Source organism: Antedon bifida, chromosome 5 (genome assembly GCF_963402885.1).
Source record: "Antedon bifida chromosome 5, ecAntBifi1.1, whole genome shotgun sequence".
NCBI lineage: Eukaryota > Metazoa > Echinodermata > Crinoidea > Comatulida > Antedonidae > Antedon > Antedon bifida.
The window spans coordinates 20,267,678-20,282,968 of record NC_136230.1 but is presented as its reverse complement, the minus strand read 5'-3'; the positions used below and the strand labels follow the sequence as shown (position 1 = coordinate 20,282,968).

Sequence of the window (15,291 nt, the reverse complement as noted above, 5' to 3'; positions counted from 1 at the left end):
TTACGCTGCAGTCTGTCAATTTACATATAGACTCTTCCAAAACTGGATTTCTATAACGTTAATGGTTATTATATTTGATAAAATAGAATCTAAATTTTAATTTAGTGACAGAAAAAAACATTTAGCATGAAATTAAGGGTGTTGCCCGGGCAACTGGGGCAGCCCCCCTGCGTCCGCCCCTGATGTTAAAATATGAACACAGAAAGTTGATGTAATTATGTTGCAATTCTATAACCTGAAGCATATACATTACGTTTATAGTGCTGAATTGTGTATATTATGTGCCATATAGAATATACAGTACAGATACTGTATACTACAGTTATACAGTGCAGCATTGTCATGATTACGTCACTTGACACACCTTGTTTTACCTTCCTATGGTAATGGCATAAGATTAACAGCTTCCCAACATTTTATTAATCTGGTTGTCATAAAAAGTGTTCATGATCTATACTTGGTTTCAAAACAAATTAAAATAGGATATGTGTATGCATATTACTTACTACTGTTTAACCAGGGAAGAGCAGTTTAACCAATTTTCTAAAAGTATAATTTCTTTTTTAAGGTCAATATGCATGGTCATATCATAAACTATCTACTAGACAAAGGTGCAGATGTCAATCAATTGAGTGATGAAGGCATTTCAGCATTGGCTGCATGCCATATGTTGTTCTATCCAATTGAATTATTCCAGTACAATATTGTAGAGCAATATATGCAGAAGTCAAAAGAAGGGAGAAAATTTGAAAGAATATTGAATCACTCTAGCGATAGTGTCAGTTCTTCAAATTGTGTTAGTGATGTTTATAGTTACCAAAATGTGAAAAAAGAAAACCGAGATGTAGAAACAGAACAAGATAAGATTTGTGAAGAAAACAATTTACTGGATGAAAATGCAGTTGGTGCTGATTTGTCAACATTTGATATAAATTTTGAAAAGGCGATAGATACTGAATTAAATTTGTTTGGGTCAAATAAAAGTATTACCGATTATAGCATTGAAGTTAGTGATAACTTATTGGAACGTGTTGCCACTGCAATGAGTGGCAATCCAAAGATTGTAGCAGAAAGAACCTCACGGTTTAGTAAAACGATAGACTGTGCCAGACGTTTGGCAATTTCTAAAGCAGAGTAAGAATTTGATCTTTATTTGCACGTAATATAATCCTTTATATAACACCTAAATAGATTTTGGGTCACATGATAAAAGTGTCCTATCAATTGCTCCACATAGCGCGATGTATTCCAATTTTTACCAGCTGGAGCCCGCATAGCGCAACCCTTTAACAACAGCACAATAACATACTCCAGCGAGAGTGCTGTGAATTACTATCGTTGGCCAGAACACCTAAACTATGCACGACCTTTCTGTAAAGAAGAATGGCGACCTCGGGTTACCAAATTACATGATGATACAGATTCAAAAAACACCAAAAACAAATCAAATATGTGGTCAGTGGGATATAACGGTAAATACCTTCTTCAGATGTTATAAAAAAGAAAGGCTGAATGAAATGACAAGAATCTACTTAGATGTTATATGAAACAAATAATAAATGTTTTTATATTCATGCTATGGTACAAATAATTTCATTCAGCGAAAGATGAAAAGTCATATTGTCACTCGACTGTCGCTTATGAAAATATACAGTAACCTTTCATCTTTCACCTCTTGAAATTATTTGTATCATCACAAACATGTATTACTTTTATAATAGACCACAGTTGATACATTCAAGTACAGTACCTTGAGATTGTATTTAAGAAAACTCTTACTTGGGATGAATAGATTGACTCAATAATTAAAACGTTTTATATATTGAGTCAATTAAAAAATTCTAGAATGTATTGGATGAGTGTCACCACAGCCACAGTGCAGCATCTACTGTACCATGACCAATAGGGGCTGAGATGGACCAGTATACCGTGGTATCCCTCACTGGGTTCTCCATGTGTACACTGTCCCTTCATCCCATATTTGATAAGACTTGTTCTACCACCAGAACAATGGTCAAGAGGAGCCCTGAATGTGTGCTGATTTTATGGCGTGATTAGAGGATCCCTGCTGTAATCGCTTGGCCACTTAGTTGAAGGAAACCTTTAAAAACTGCTCATTCAAGATGCATTAATTACTGTAATTAAGGGTCTTTTTTCTCTCTATTTCTCTATTTTTTAGCCATTCATTAATGGAATCAACTATTCATTTGCTATTGAGACGTGGGGCTGATCCAAATGCATCAAATGTTCCAATGCCAGTGTTATTTTTTGCTGTCAAAGCAGCGGACGTGACTGCTGTCCAGCTTCTTTTGCAAAAAGGAGCTTCCACAGAGACCTGTTTATCTGTCATGGTAAGAAATCAATTCAATTCAAATTATATTTAAACAAGAAGGCCCGAATCAACACATGGTTGTTCTTCCCTGGGGCTGTGCACATACAAATGAATGTTAACACCAAGGTTGTTCCATTTAAGTGCACCTTTATATGCAAGGCTACGTTTTATTATATTCAGTCTTAGGTAAAGGCAGATCAACATTTAATTGAATATGCTTAGGGTTGAATGTATTATTACAAAATCTATATATATATATATTAATGAGATACTATAAATAATACAGATTATTCTTCCTGCCTGATTTTGAATAACTTGTAAACGTTTAATTAACTTCAGTTGATCCACAGGTAGAACAAATAACATTACAATACTCAAAGTGTGGCACAACTATGCTTTTATAGACATTCACAAGAGTGTGTTTTGGGATAATGACTTTTTAAAACATTTATATGCCAGTTAAAGCCTTTTTATGAACATTTTCTACTTGTTTATCCAAACAATAAAAGGATCTTATCGTTTAAATTGCTATACTTTTAAAGTATAAAATAGGATAAAAAAAATTCAACATTACATAAGTTTTTTAAGTAATTGACATTTTAACACAAAAGTTCCGTCACTCGCATTACCGTAATAATGTAATTGATTTTTAAAACATACAATGAATTTAAAGCCAAGAAATAATAGGATATAAGCAAATACTTATATATTACTATATTTTGTTTCATTTAAAAAGTTATTTAAATATAACTATTAAATTCAAGATTGTTCTAAAATGACAAACAACAGTTCCAACAAATGCAACTTTACTTTTAAATATAAAATATATGAAATGTGAAGGAGAATTAAAATGTATATCTTAATAATGAATATATTTAAAACCCTAACTTTGCAAATTATTAAACTAGAAATGACCATGATTGGTTGTTGACAATGACGATTCTGAGACTTTACTGTAAATTTTTAAACATTTAACAAAATTAATTCTGAATACGAATACATAGACACGATGATTAATGTAGTCAACTAAAATTAGCACCCTGGGAATTAGGCCTACTTCCGAAGGAGAAACTTTTCTTAAAAATGAGTCCAAATTTCTTAATTATTTTTACTATATTTCTATTCAATTTAATGTATTTATATAAAATATCCCATTCTTTGGAAAAACTGTACCATGCAAACAAATCTACAATTTGCCACATTTTATTGTTGCTGATATTGTCATAGATTAGAATGGTTTCACTTACTGTCTACATTATTCAAATGAATGGTGCTTTCCTCTACTACAGAAAGAAAGCCTTACTCCATTACACATTGCTTGTGCCATCAGTGGTAATGCAGGTGTTGAGATTACCAAGTATCTACTGGAAGCAGGAGCTGATTCAAATGCTCGAACAAATGATAATTCATTAAATCAGGTAAAATGACATTAGTTTTGTAGTATTAGAAGTACAGTTCAGTGTAAAAATAATTAGTTTTGAATGTAATTAGGCATATTTTTTGAGAGGTTCACCAATTTGAATTTGATTTATTCATTCTACTCTGTACTGCAAATACTTTCATTATTAAATTTTTGTGTGCCCACTAACGATCATAAAATTAATGCAATCTGTAAATTATTAATTTTTACATTCATCAAGACAATTTTTTACTGAGAAAAACTAGGTTGAAGTTCAATGAAGTTGAAGATCTAAATTCAGCTTTCAAACTGAAAACAGTTACAAAATCAAAGAATTAAAGAATAGACAGAAAAAGTAAACACCAGGTTCAAGAAAGTTGTAGTCGTCGGGATTCGTGTTAAAGTCTAGTGTCTACTGTGTAAAAAGTGTATTTTGTTTAGTGATCCAATGCCCTCCCACTGTTAATATAAATGTTTTACACCCTGTTATTTCTATCCATATGCAATGCCTTTATAAAATAAATAATAAGAAATTTAGTAGTAGTCTCAAAATCGACTAAGGTTCATTAAAATAAATCATCTCATCATCAGAGTTTATAAATAAGTAAAGCCTATTTCTATGTATTATACAGTATTCACATGAACACAGTACTCAAAATGGTATAGAGTTCTAGAGCTTTATTCACAACACATGTACTTTACATTCAGTAGTGCGTGTTTGAGACAATGAGAGCTTCTATTATTATAGCTTCAATGCTCAGGTGTATATTCTATTTTTAGCATGCATAACATCCTTTCTCCTTTATCTTATTTTCCTTTTTTAAAATTTTGTTTAAAAGTACAGTATCAGCAGTGGCTTCAGGAATTTCCTGACATGGAGGTTGAAGTCCCCGACGCGGGGGCTATGCGAGCGGAGCGAGCATCACTTGGCTGGGGGCCAGGGGGGCGAAGGCCCGGAAGCAACGGCGTTCATTTCTTTATGGTAGATGCAAATAAAATTATGTGTGCAAATCAATTCTTTCATTTGAATTTTGAATGGTGATCCACCAAAAAAATGAAAGTTCAAAATAAATATGCCTATATTTATCATAGTTATGTAATAAATATATACTTAGTGAAAAAGTTTATTTTAGTGGCATAGTATTTGTATAATAATAATATATTTATTATTCTATGCGTAAGTAAAAATCAGGTACAAATTCGGGGAAATCAGTAATGCCCTGGTCCATGCACACGTGTTGAACGTAGTAATATAGATACACCTCCATGCAGTGAAGGTACCATTTTCAGAACTTTCTTTTCTCATGTACAATGAGAGGTTCATGACATACAGGACATTGAAAAGAGAAGAAACAAAAGTTTAAAATATTTAACTAATTTATTTTGCCTTAAATCTGTCAACCACGCTGTTAAGGTCAAGTTTTCTTCCTCGGTCATGATGTATTCCAAGCATCATGAGGCTGTTCAAATGAGAATTGTAGTCATTTTTTATTAGTCTCATTGGACTAAAATTGCATTCACATTCGGCTGATGAAACAAACAAAGCGCACGCCACTAAACTGATATGCTCCAACTCAAAAAAAGCTTCCTTCAAATCTTCTAGATATGCGTGTAGCTGGAAAAGAAATCTGTGGCAGAAACAATGGACATAATAGGCCATATCCGCTCCTGTTTTCTGTTGTAATTTACGCTGAACTCCATTTAAATGTCCAGAAACAACAGAGGCACCGTCATAGCCCTGCCTGATACAATTTTTCATATTGGCTTCAACTTACATCAGTGATGGTGTCTGATGGTTTCATTTTTGAAAAAAATATTGAACAGCGACAACCACTTGCTCTTTCTTGGATGTATCCTTTGATTCATCAGAGAGGACATCATGTCCTTCATAATTTCTAAAAGGGCGTTTTGAATACTGTTATTTCCCGGCCCAGAACAAATCTTTTCTGCAATTACGTCATCATGTTTTGCAACTAATGATAGAATAGCAAGGAAGTTTCCACATGAAAGATCAAAGTTGAGGTTCTTGACATCTATGTTGCTTATTCGGTAAGATCTTCCGGTCTAACGTTGTGCGATCTTACACTGGGCAGTTAACAATAAGATCTCCGATAATGTACGCAAGTAGTGCCTATTATCCTTGATGAGTTTTGCAGAAGCATCATCGTGGAGCTCCAATATGGATTTTAGCTTTCCCACATGCATCAACACTTTCAACATTTTGAGGACTACACCGATGTTGCAATAGCTTGTTGGATCTTATATTTCCATAACACTTTTTCCAGTTTACTCTAGTATAGTAGTGTAGTAGTATAGTAGCTAGATCAACTTTCGGTGTTCATGGTTGATTGACTTCCACGTCTCGCCTCCCCGTGTCGCCTCCGAACGCTCATTATTGTTGGTAGGAAATGTGTTCCAAACATTTACCACCCTTTGTGAGAAGAAATGCAGCCTACAGTTCATCATCCCTGAACCTTTTCCAACAAAGTGTTAACTTTACTATATTGTGAAGACCAAGGTCAGAAAATTCTAGATGTGCCCTAACTAGCCCCATATATAAACACTTGATACAGCCAAGCACCCGATTAACGGTCTTAACGGCAACTACACATTCCTTATTAGGTTTTAGAGATGCATCAATCATAATGCCGAGATCTATTTCTTCATGAACTTTCTCACCTACAGTTTCTTCCATCTTGTATTCGAAATGCTGGTTTTTATGGCCTAAGTGCATTACTTTGCACTTTGAAATATTAAAAAGCATTAACCAGTCTTCATATCATTTATTTATTCGACATCATGTCCTGGGATCCCAAAAGCAACAGAGTCACCATAACATGAAATGTCTGGGGCCCCAGAAGAACTTAACTACATAAAATCAATATACAGTTAAAAAAAAAAAGAAAAAGAAAGCACACCGGAGTCGAATTAGGAATCAGTAAAATGTTGTTTTAACTGCCTGAGGAAAACAGAAAGAGAAAAAAGGACAGACGAGTCTTTGAGAGAGGAAGGAATAGAAGGCCAAAGCACAGGGAAACGGTGGATAGGCAAAGATTTGAGTGAGTTTGTATGAGCATAAAGATGTTTAAAAGTGATTGATTATGATATGATCAGTGACACTATTATAAAAATTAATATTACTAGAGGGGGAGTGAGCGAAGTGAGCTACTAGGAAGTGTAGACAATGGTTCTCAGAATGATAATGACTCGGGTAAAAAGGTTTTAGAAGAACGTTCTGGCATGGACGTTTTCTGTCGGTTACCATTATTAAAATGCTTGATATTCGTAAAACTAAACCTACTCTCTTTCTTCTCTTCTCTTAGATGATTAATAACATTTTAAAGTATAGTGTTTATTGTTTGGTAGGGCCCTTGTAGGGCAGAGGTGGTGAGGCGGAATTTGAGGGAGGTGCTTATTCGAGGGATACGTTTAATTTTTTAGTTTTAATAATATGGTAATATAACATTTATAATAAAAAAATAAAATCCTCTAATAGATATGAAAAGTGGAAAAAAATAATAACAAATGCTTGGTAAATTGTAGATAACAGTCCAATGAATTCTACTACAAATAATATATATAAATATAATAATAAATGCGATTATTATTCTAAGTGATGTTTTATTGGGAAGGTGTACCAAATACCATCCTAATTGGTATACAGTATTTAGTTTAAACATCTTTTGAAACTAACTTCTGCGACAGAGTTGACCGTTTCAGCCTAAGCAGGAAGATGTTTTAGACGGCTTGAAACATGGGCAGACTGTATCTCAGGGTCCCAAAGGGACACAGATAGCCCACAGTTATTCCTGCCCGCTTACTCCATAACTCGGGCTATATATCAGAGTTTCACATGATTTCAAACAAAAGGTCTTATCATCAGTTCTCCCTATGTAATTTTATATACTAATACTATTCCCCACAATATACTCGGATGCTTTATGGCGTATATTTAATAATATTTTTGCTACTGCACCTTCACACGGGCGGTCCGAAAATAAACTAAAAAACTAAAATCAACTTAGTTGAAACCAGGAAGTTGCAAGGTAAATCCGTAGACTCACTGTGAACCCTGGAAATGACTTGTAGCGCGCACACAGTTGAAAATCTACCGATGAAATCAGAAATTCTGTTTCAAAACCCTTTATAATATCTTCCTAAGATAGAAATATGAAACAATATCGTAATAGTGAAAACCAATGTTATCAAATCTACATTTCGTGGTACATCTCAGATAGATAAGGTAGGTATCCAAGACGGAGATTTGTCCTGAAGTTTTTCCATTGTGCTCGCCTATGTCAGAATTAACCATGAAGAAAGAAAGGAAGACAAACAAGATTAAAATAACTTTACGTCGGTCCTTAACAAATTTAGTTTGTACAGCCGCTCTTCGTACAGAATAACTCCCCATCCAACTTTCAATATACGCCAAGTGGCACGCCGTTGGATTTGTTCAAGTCGATCAGAGTGCTTGGCGTAAACTGGTCCCCATGCTGGTAGGCAATACTCAATGATGGGTAATACCATGGTTTTATAAAGACAGGAGATTGCCTCAGGAGAACTGTCACCAGCATGGGGAAGAATAGCACCAAGCATCCTACTCGACTTTGACATAACCTGATAAATGTGAGCATCCCATGAAATCTTATTATCTAGATGCACACCTAAGTACTTGTGGCTGGGAACAGCTTGAACTGCATCACCATTAAGAAAATAGATAGATTGAACAAAACTACGTTTCCTGGTTATGCATAATCTTTGTTTTGGTGGTGTTAAAAATCATTGAATTAAGAGATGGCCAATTACTTAATGTGTTGATATCAGTCTGAAAATCATTGATATCATTATTGCACAAAATATTTCTATAAAGAAGTACATCATCAGCAAATAAAACACATGGAGAAAAAACATTAAAACTAATATCATTTACAAAAAGGTTAAAAAGGACAGGGCCGATACAACTCCCTTGAGGGACACCTGATGTAACTGGGAGGGATGAAGAAATTTAACAATTAAAACATACAGGTTGATATCTATTAGTTAAAAAAAATGAGATCCATTTCCATACAGCACCTTGTATATTAAAATTTGCAAGTTAATGTAATAGAATATCATGGGGCATTTTATTGGTCGAGTAAACGAGACCATTCATACATAACATTTGTTAGCTGAGTAACGCAAGATTTATGCTTAATAAAACCATGTTTATGAGGGTTTATAAGGGAGTTAACATGTAGAAATGCATTTAAATTAGTCACAATTATCCTTTCAAGTAATTTACAAACTATGTAGTGAAGGCAACAGGTCGATAATTTTCATGTTGGACTTATTTGCTATTTTCCATTCAGTAGGTAGGTAGTTCTCCTGACGTCAGTGAGAAGTTTTGGTGTTATTTTATCAGGACCAGGGGCTGAACTTGATTTAAGGTTACAAATTGCCATATCTACATCGGTGGGTGCAAAGTCGATGTCAGAGAGAGCTGGTACTGGCAGGGTAAATTTGGAGGGCGCATTAATATTAAAATTGGAATTATGCAAATTAAAAACTGAAGTAAATATGAGTTAAAACCATTAGCTATATCCTTAAAATTTGAAGATGTTACATTATTGCACGGATTAGTAAATGATTTGCGCAGAAGCGTTAAATGCGCTACGCACATATTTGTATTGTCATATGATGAAATATGACCTGAAATTTATGAGTACCAAATTTGGTTTAATTATAATACATGCTTGTGAAGATATGATTGCAATTGATTTAGATAAATCATGCATACACCGCGTAATTTTTAATTGCGCACCATGAAAAGATAACCACATTGATTCCTGGCCATAAGAAATATACGTAGCTAGATGAAATTTATCTCAAGAAAATAGTGCGAAGGAAAGAATAAATAAAGAAATAAATAAAGATTGTGATCAATCAATAATATAATAATATAACCTAATAATTATTTTAACAAGGTCGAAAGGTCCATGTCTGGAAGACTTTGTCAGCCAAAATAAATCTGGAAAACCAGACATTTGATAGGTTAAGTTTTAATTTGTTATTAATGGACCATGTGTTCAGAGAGTCTAAAGCTATTTGAAGTGTTACCAAATTTAAAACACTCTCCCAACGTGATGTCTTCTCCATACTTCCAGATGTGGTACCCTCACAATTTGACAGAGCACTAATAATTGAAATTAATAGAGGCAAGAAGTAAGAGTAACCCAATCAGAAAAAATGTCTACGATAGAAGCATATTGATTGAAACATATTGATCGAAACGTCTAGAAACTACAACAGTTATTTTCAGAACTACATAAATGGTGTAACGCAAACTATATCAACATACTAATTTTCGTCATGCAAACTTTCAAACAATTTACTAATTTTTTTGTTATTAATTTTTGTCAGTGACAATTTCAGTTGTGTTAATTATGATTTTTTTCCAAACATTTTTTTTTACAAAGGATGAGATGATTCTTAATACCTTTTCTGAGTTAAATGGGGAGGCAGATCTTTTGAAGGAATTGAATCATTTAAGAATGATTGAAAAGGGAAGAACACCTCTACACATTGTCTGCAGCAGAGATGATAATAATAAGGTAATGATGGTTTTATGTGTAGCATTGAAATGTAAAAATAACAAATCAGAACCTTTATTATGATTTATGGTCTGTTTTTGCTGCATAGAAATGGTAAAATTTAGGCATAGAATTTACTAAAATAATCAAATTGTTATGATTGTAAATATTATTTTGCATATCTTTGTCTTTTATATATCGGATTAAGAATCAGTATTATTGTTTTTTATCATTACATGGACTGTACTTTATAGCTATTATTATTACAGTACTGTCCCATTCACATGTTTTAAAATCTGTACAAATTAGTTTTTTGCTCAATGTGTTCTAAAATGTAGCACAAAAGATTAAACCATGTTTTTAAAAGTCTATTTTAGGATTGGAAGCATCTAAAGCTTCTAAAAATGGTGGTTAGTTCAATAACACACCATTTTAGATGCCTTGACGCAAATGTTTAGAGAGAGGACAAGCAGAACATTTTAAGCCTTATTGTCTGATTGCATGATTATTGTGAAATTTATTTTGTGATGGTATAAAATTAATTAATTAATTTATCACTGAACTTGCTCTATACCACATACAGCTTACAAAGGAAAATAAAAGGATTTTGTATATTTGTATCTAACTTTCCAATTTTGAATGAGTACTTTGTACATTTTTGGGCCACACTATTGCAACTTTCACATTATATACATTGTTTATTGTGTAGTCTCTCTTCTTTCATCATTGATGCTTTTTATGTTGTGGAGAAGGAAGGAGTTTAAAGTTTTTTTGTCTTTTTCTTTCCAGCTTTCAAAAGATATTGTAAGGCTACTATTGCTGCATGGTGCCAATCCTGATGTACTATGTAGAGGGCAGTCTCCATTATCACTAGCTATTTCATATGGTAATGACCAGGTGAGTTTTGTTTTTAAAATAATCAAATTTTGAGTGAAAACTGTCTCCACAGTTTGATGTTGGTACCTTTCACACCGACCGTCCCGGTGTGTCTCCACATTTTACCTTCTGGAGGTCATTCAGCTGTTCAACCCCAGTGTTTTGAACTTCGGAGTAGATTGATTATACCTATCACACCAAAGCAGAACAGAAAACACCATTAACAAAACATAACAAACATTAAAGTAAAACAACGAAACAAGATCACAATTAAACTTGTGCCAATTAAGCACAAGACTGAATTCAATCAATTCTAGAGGCTTGGTAAGGAGAGAGAGAATTGTAAATGGTTGAGCAAAGGTAGAGTACACTTTTTAACAATACGGTCGACATGAGGAATAAAGGTCAATTTACGGTTCATGTAAATACCAAGGTCATGATAGGAGTTGACACTTTTAAGCACAACAGACAGAGTAAGAAAAAAATAATAGGTTTTTGACAGGACAGGACTTTGCATTTCTCAGACTTCATGGAAATTTTCCAGTCTGTCGCCTGTTAACTCTTTTAGATTTTCATAAATGGTCTTGGATTGATGCTCTAGTAAGTCCGGTGGCAGGAAGCGGGTATCACCACCCGAAAGGGGACAAATTGCCATCCAACTTTTCTAGACCAAAATTTTCCGTAGATTACGAATATGGAAGGTAATCGATCAGGATAGGAAGCGTTTTCGAGATATAAGGGGTCAAATTCAAAATTGACCATTTACAACAATGTATTATGTATATGTATTATAACAAATTTATTGAAGGACAATTTGGTCTTTTATTACATTTTTATGATTATAGGTCATTCAATCATTCAATCACCTTATGAAAAAAAATCCTTTGTGATTAAGGGTCAAATGTCAATATTGACCAATCATAGAACCTACCTATAAAACCAAATAAAAACTAATATTTAACAAAAATTGAATGTTTTCTCATCCTGTTAATCATACGCAATGTAAAAGATATAAATGAAAAGTTGTCCAAACTATGATATCGATGGTTTTACAAGGTAATCAAGTTATTTGATCAGTAAAGTTATGTTATTTCATTATAGTTTTAATCAATACTGAGAAAACATCTAATGTTTGTTAAATATTAGTTTTTATTTGGTTTTATAGGTATGTTCTAGATATCTTTGGTCATCCATCATTGCTTTGCTTTTTACATCTTTAGGTACATATTTTTCTGTGGTTTCCACAAAAATATCTCTAATTTGCTTCCATTTTCCTCCTCTTCTCCATATGATTCCATTTTATAAACTTATATTCTAGGCAGTTGATGAGTTATTGTCTTTCTCTGCTGACCCAAGTCTTCCCCTGGGGCAAGGTATTGGTTCTGCTTTGTGTGTTGCTTCAAATACTGAATATGAATTCAGAAGATCACCTCAAGACAGGATAAATCTGGTATGGTTTAATAGTAACAATAATTAGTTTGGATGTAATAGGAAGCTGTTATTATCATAGAAGTTGTTGAATTGTATACTGGTTCTCGAATACAGTAGAACCCTTAACCCTAACCCTTTTGTTCCCTTAATAGAGGTATCACTCTAATTGATTATATTTTGTATTTATAGTATACAGTATAAGTACCACACTAAACACATATTTAAATGGTGATCAAAAACTCTAGCTCTTATTTTGTAACCAATTACCTATAGTCTACGGTTGTGGTGGTAAAATCATTAAAAAAAATAAATAAGAATGGAACGGTTGAATAATTTTTTACCAACTGCAGTCACAGTCATGAGCACTGATTTTTACACCTGATGGAAGAGAGCTGTAATATTCGATTTATTTTCAATATATTTGTATTAAAACGCATGTTTTACAAAGTAAAATAGTATTTTTTATAATTTTGTTGAATAGTTTACCATTATGATGCTGTTATCGAGTTGTGTACTAAGATTCAGCAATTAAAAAACAATTATTGTAAACAATAAAAAATTAGATGCTCATGGCGCATTGACAAAACAATACAATGAATACATCAAGTTTCATAAAACAGACAGGCATGCAATACCAAATGCCGATTAATAAAATATGGGATTATATTTAGCAGTATTGTCATGATAAACTACTGTATAACCAACCAACAGGTGAAATTACGGGACCCGTCTTTTATTCCAATTTTTAACATGTTTAAGGGGATGATATTGATGATTACTATCTCGCTCATTAACCATCACTCATTTGTTACTTTTCTATATTTATCTTAAAGGTTAGTAAATTACTTAAAGCAGGAGCCAATATCCTAGCCCCAGTAGCAGTTGGACCTAAGAATCTTATAGGAACAGCAGTTGACTATGCTCATTTCACTTTTAATCAGGTAATTGTTAATTATATATTAGATTCCACTTGAATTTTCTGATACTGTGCACACCAAACCACATGAACACAAGTGATGTTTACTTGAATATACATTGCTTCAAAGAGCAAAACTATCCAATGTTATAGTATATATGTCTATGTAATGTATAACCTTTCATCACTCACCAAATAATTATTTGTACCATTACACAAATATAAAACATTCATTATTTGTCTAAATAGATTCCTGTCATTTGAATCAAATAAAAGGTAGGCCTAGCCAAGGCCTACATTTGATTTACATTGATTAAAACAGTAACATTTGGTTTTTAATAATTATATTAAATATTATTATTTATATGGATTTTATAAATGCACCTACTTGTTAGGCCCTGGTGTTAATTATGTCAACAAACGACTAAACAATCCTAGGCCTAGCAAGGCTAAAACACCTAGGCCCAATACTTAGGCCTTAGAAAGACAGCAATACGAAACTTCTACAGGCAACTTGAAGTCATCAAGGCTAATTATGTTTTTTCCAACGATTCCATGTCTTGTAGAGATGTTCCCATTTATTAATCAAAATCCTAAAAATGATCTAAAGTTAATTTAACGCCGTGGCTAAAGATACGGTACCGTATCCTAACTTCCGTTTGCTAAAGGTACGGTAAAATTGCATTACGTCATAATCAGCCAATGGCATGCTGGTATGTGACATCATTGTATAAGGACTTTGGATTTGTTTTAACGCAAACAGATTTTTTTTTTGTACACGAAAAAAAGTACTATTAAACGATCGTTGAATAGTGCGTTCTATTGCCCACCATGTGACCCACAATCGTCCAATCAAATGACAGGAATTTATCTAGGTGTTATATAATACTGTATAGCAAATGAAATCTAACATCATAGAAGTCTGGCAAAAACAGAAAGATAATTAATGCAGCAACTATACAACGTGAGGCTAGGCCTTATATCTAGCGTATGATGTTTGTACGTTATCGATGTTTACCAGCTAGGCCTACAAAACAAGACGGCCAACGAGAGGACATTCACCGCGAGCTACTTTAGTCCAGTCATTTTAACTTTTAACTTGGAACTAATTGCAACAGAATTTTTTTCACCGCAATGCATTTCTTTGAGGTCCCCAAAACACCATACTAAAAGTCCCAAAATATCCCAATGGGGGAAAGACGTCTAATTTGCATAAATCCAAAATGGCCGCCAAAATTCAATATTTTGACATATTTTGACTTGTAGACGACCTATTTGAATGTTTTAAAGTTGCAGAGTAGGGCATTGGCCAATAGGCTTTCATTTGAAAAAGGGTACAATGATTTAAGGACTGGTTAATTTGCATTTTTATTTGCATATCTTAAATACCTGCCAAATACGTACATAAATCCTATTATCTGCTGGTTTTATGAATATAGACTAAATTTGTTCATACCTTTAGTAGAAAGAATTGTATGACTACTTGGTAGAGGTGATCCAAGCATGTTTAAAATGTTTATGAATATCAGATGAATATTTGGTGAAAATAGACATCTGTGTAAAAAGCTGAATAAAAGTCTTTTCGAAATTTTGTATCTCGTTATGCATGGAGTTATCAAAATAATCATAGTTCAATAAGGTCGTATTTATTTGTTTCCTATTGTACGTCCTTCCAGAGTTGGCATCTACCTGGATGGTTTGCATATGGTTTGCTATTCTGTCAATGTCTATATGCAGGGTATCACAACCGTCTACCATCTGCGCAGAA

General features: G+C 33.4%; 1 protein-coding gene across 3 annotated transcripts in view; it reads left to right on the top strand.

Annotated features, from left to right (window-relative positions):
- Positions 1-15,291, top strand: part of LOC144843747 (ankyrin repeat and MYND domain-containing protein 1-like) — a 116,493-nt gene that overhangs the window by 78,688 nt on the left and 22,514 nt on the right. For all 3 annotated transcript variants that reach the window (XM_078700673.1, XM_078700672.1, XM_078700675.1), the window contains exons 6-12: positions 569-1,134; positions 2,180-2,351; positions 3,622-3,750; positions 10,187-10,321; positions 11,090-11,197; positions 12,495-12,626; positions 13,441-13,548. In XM_078700673.1, coding sequence (XP_078556799.1) covers positions 569-1,134; positions 2,180-2,351; positions 3,622-3,750; positions 10,187-10,321; positions 11,090-11,197; positions 12,495-12,626; positions 13,441-13,548 — 1,350 coding nt within the window. The remainder of the gene's footprint in view (positions 1-568; positions 1,135-2,179; positions 2,352-3,621; positions 3,751-10,186; positions 10,322-11,089; positions 11,198-12,494; positions 12,627-13,440; positions 13,549-15,291) is intronic.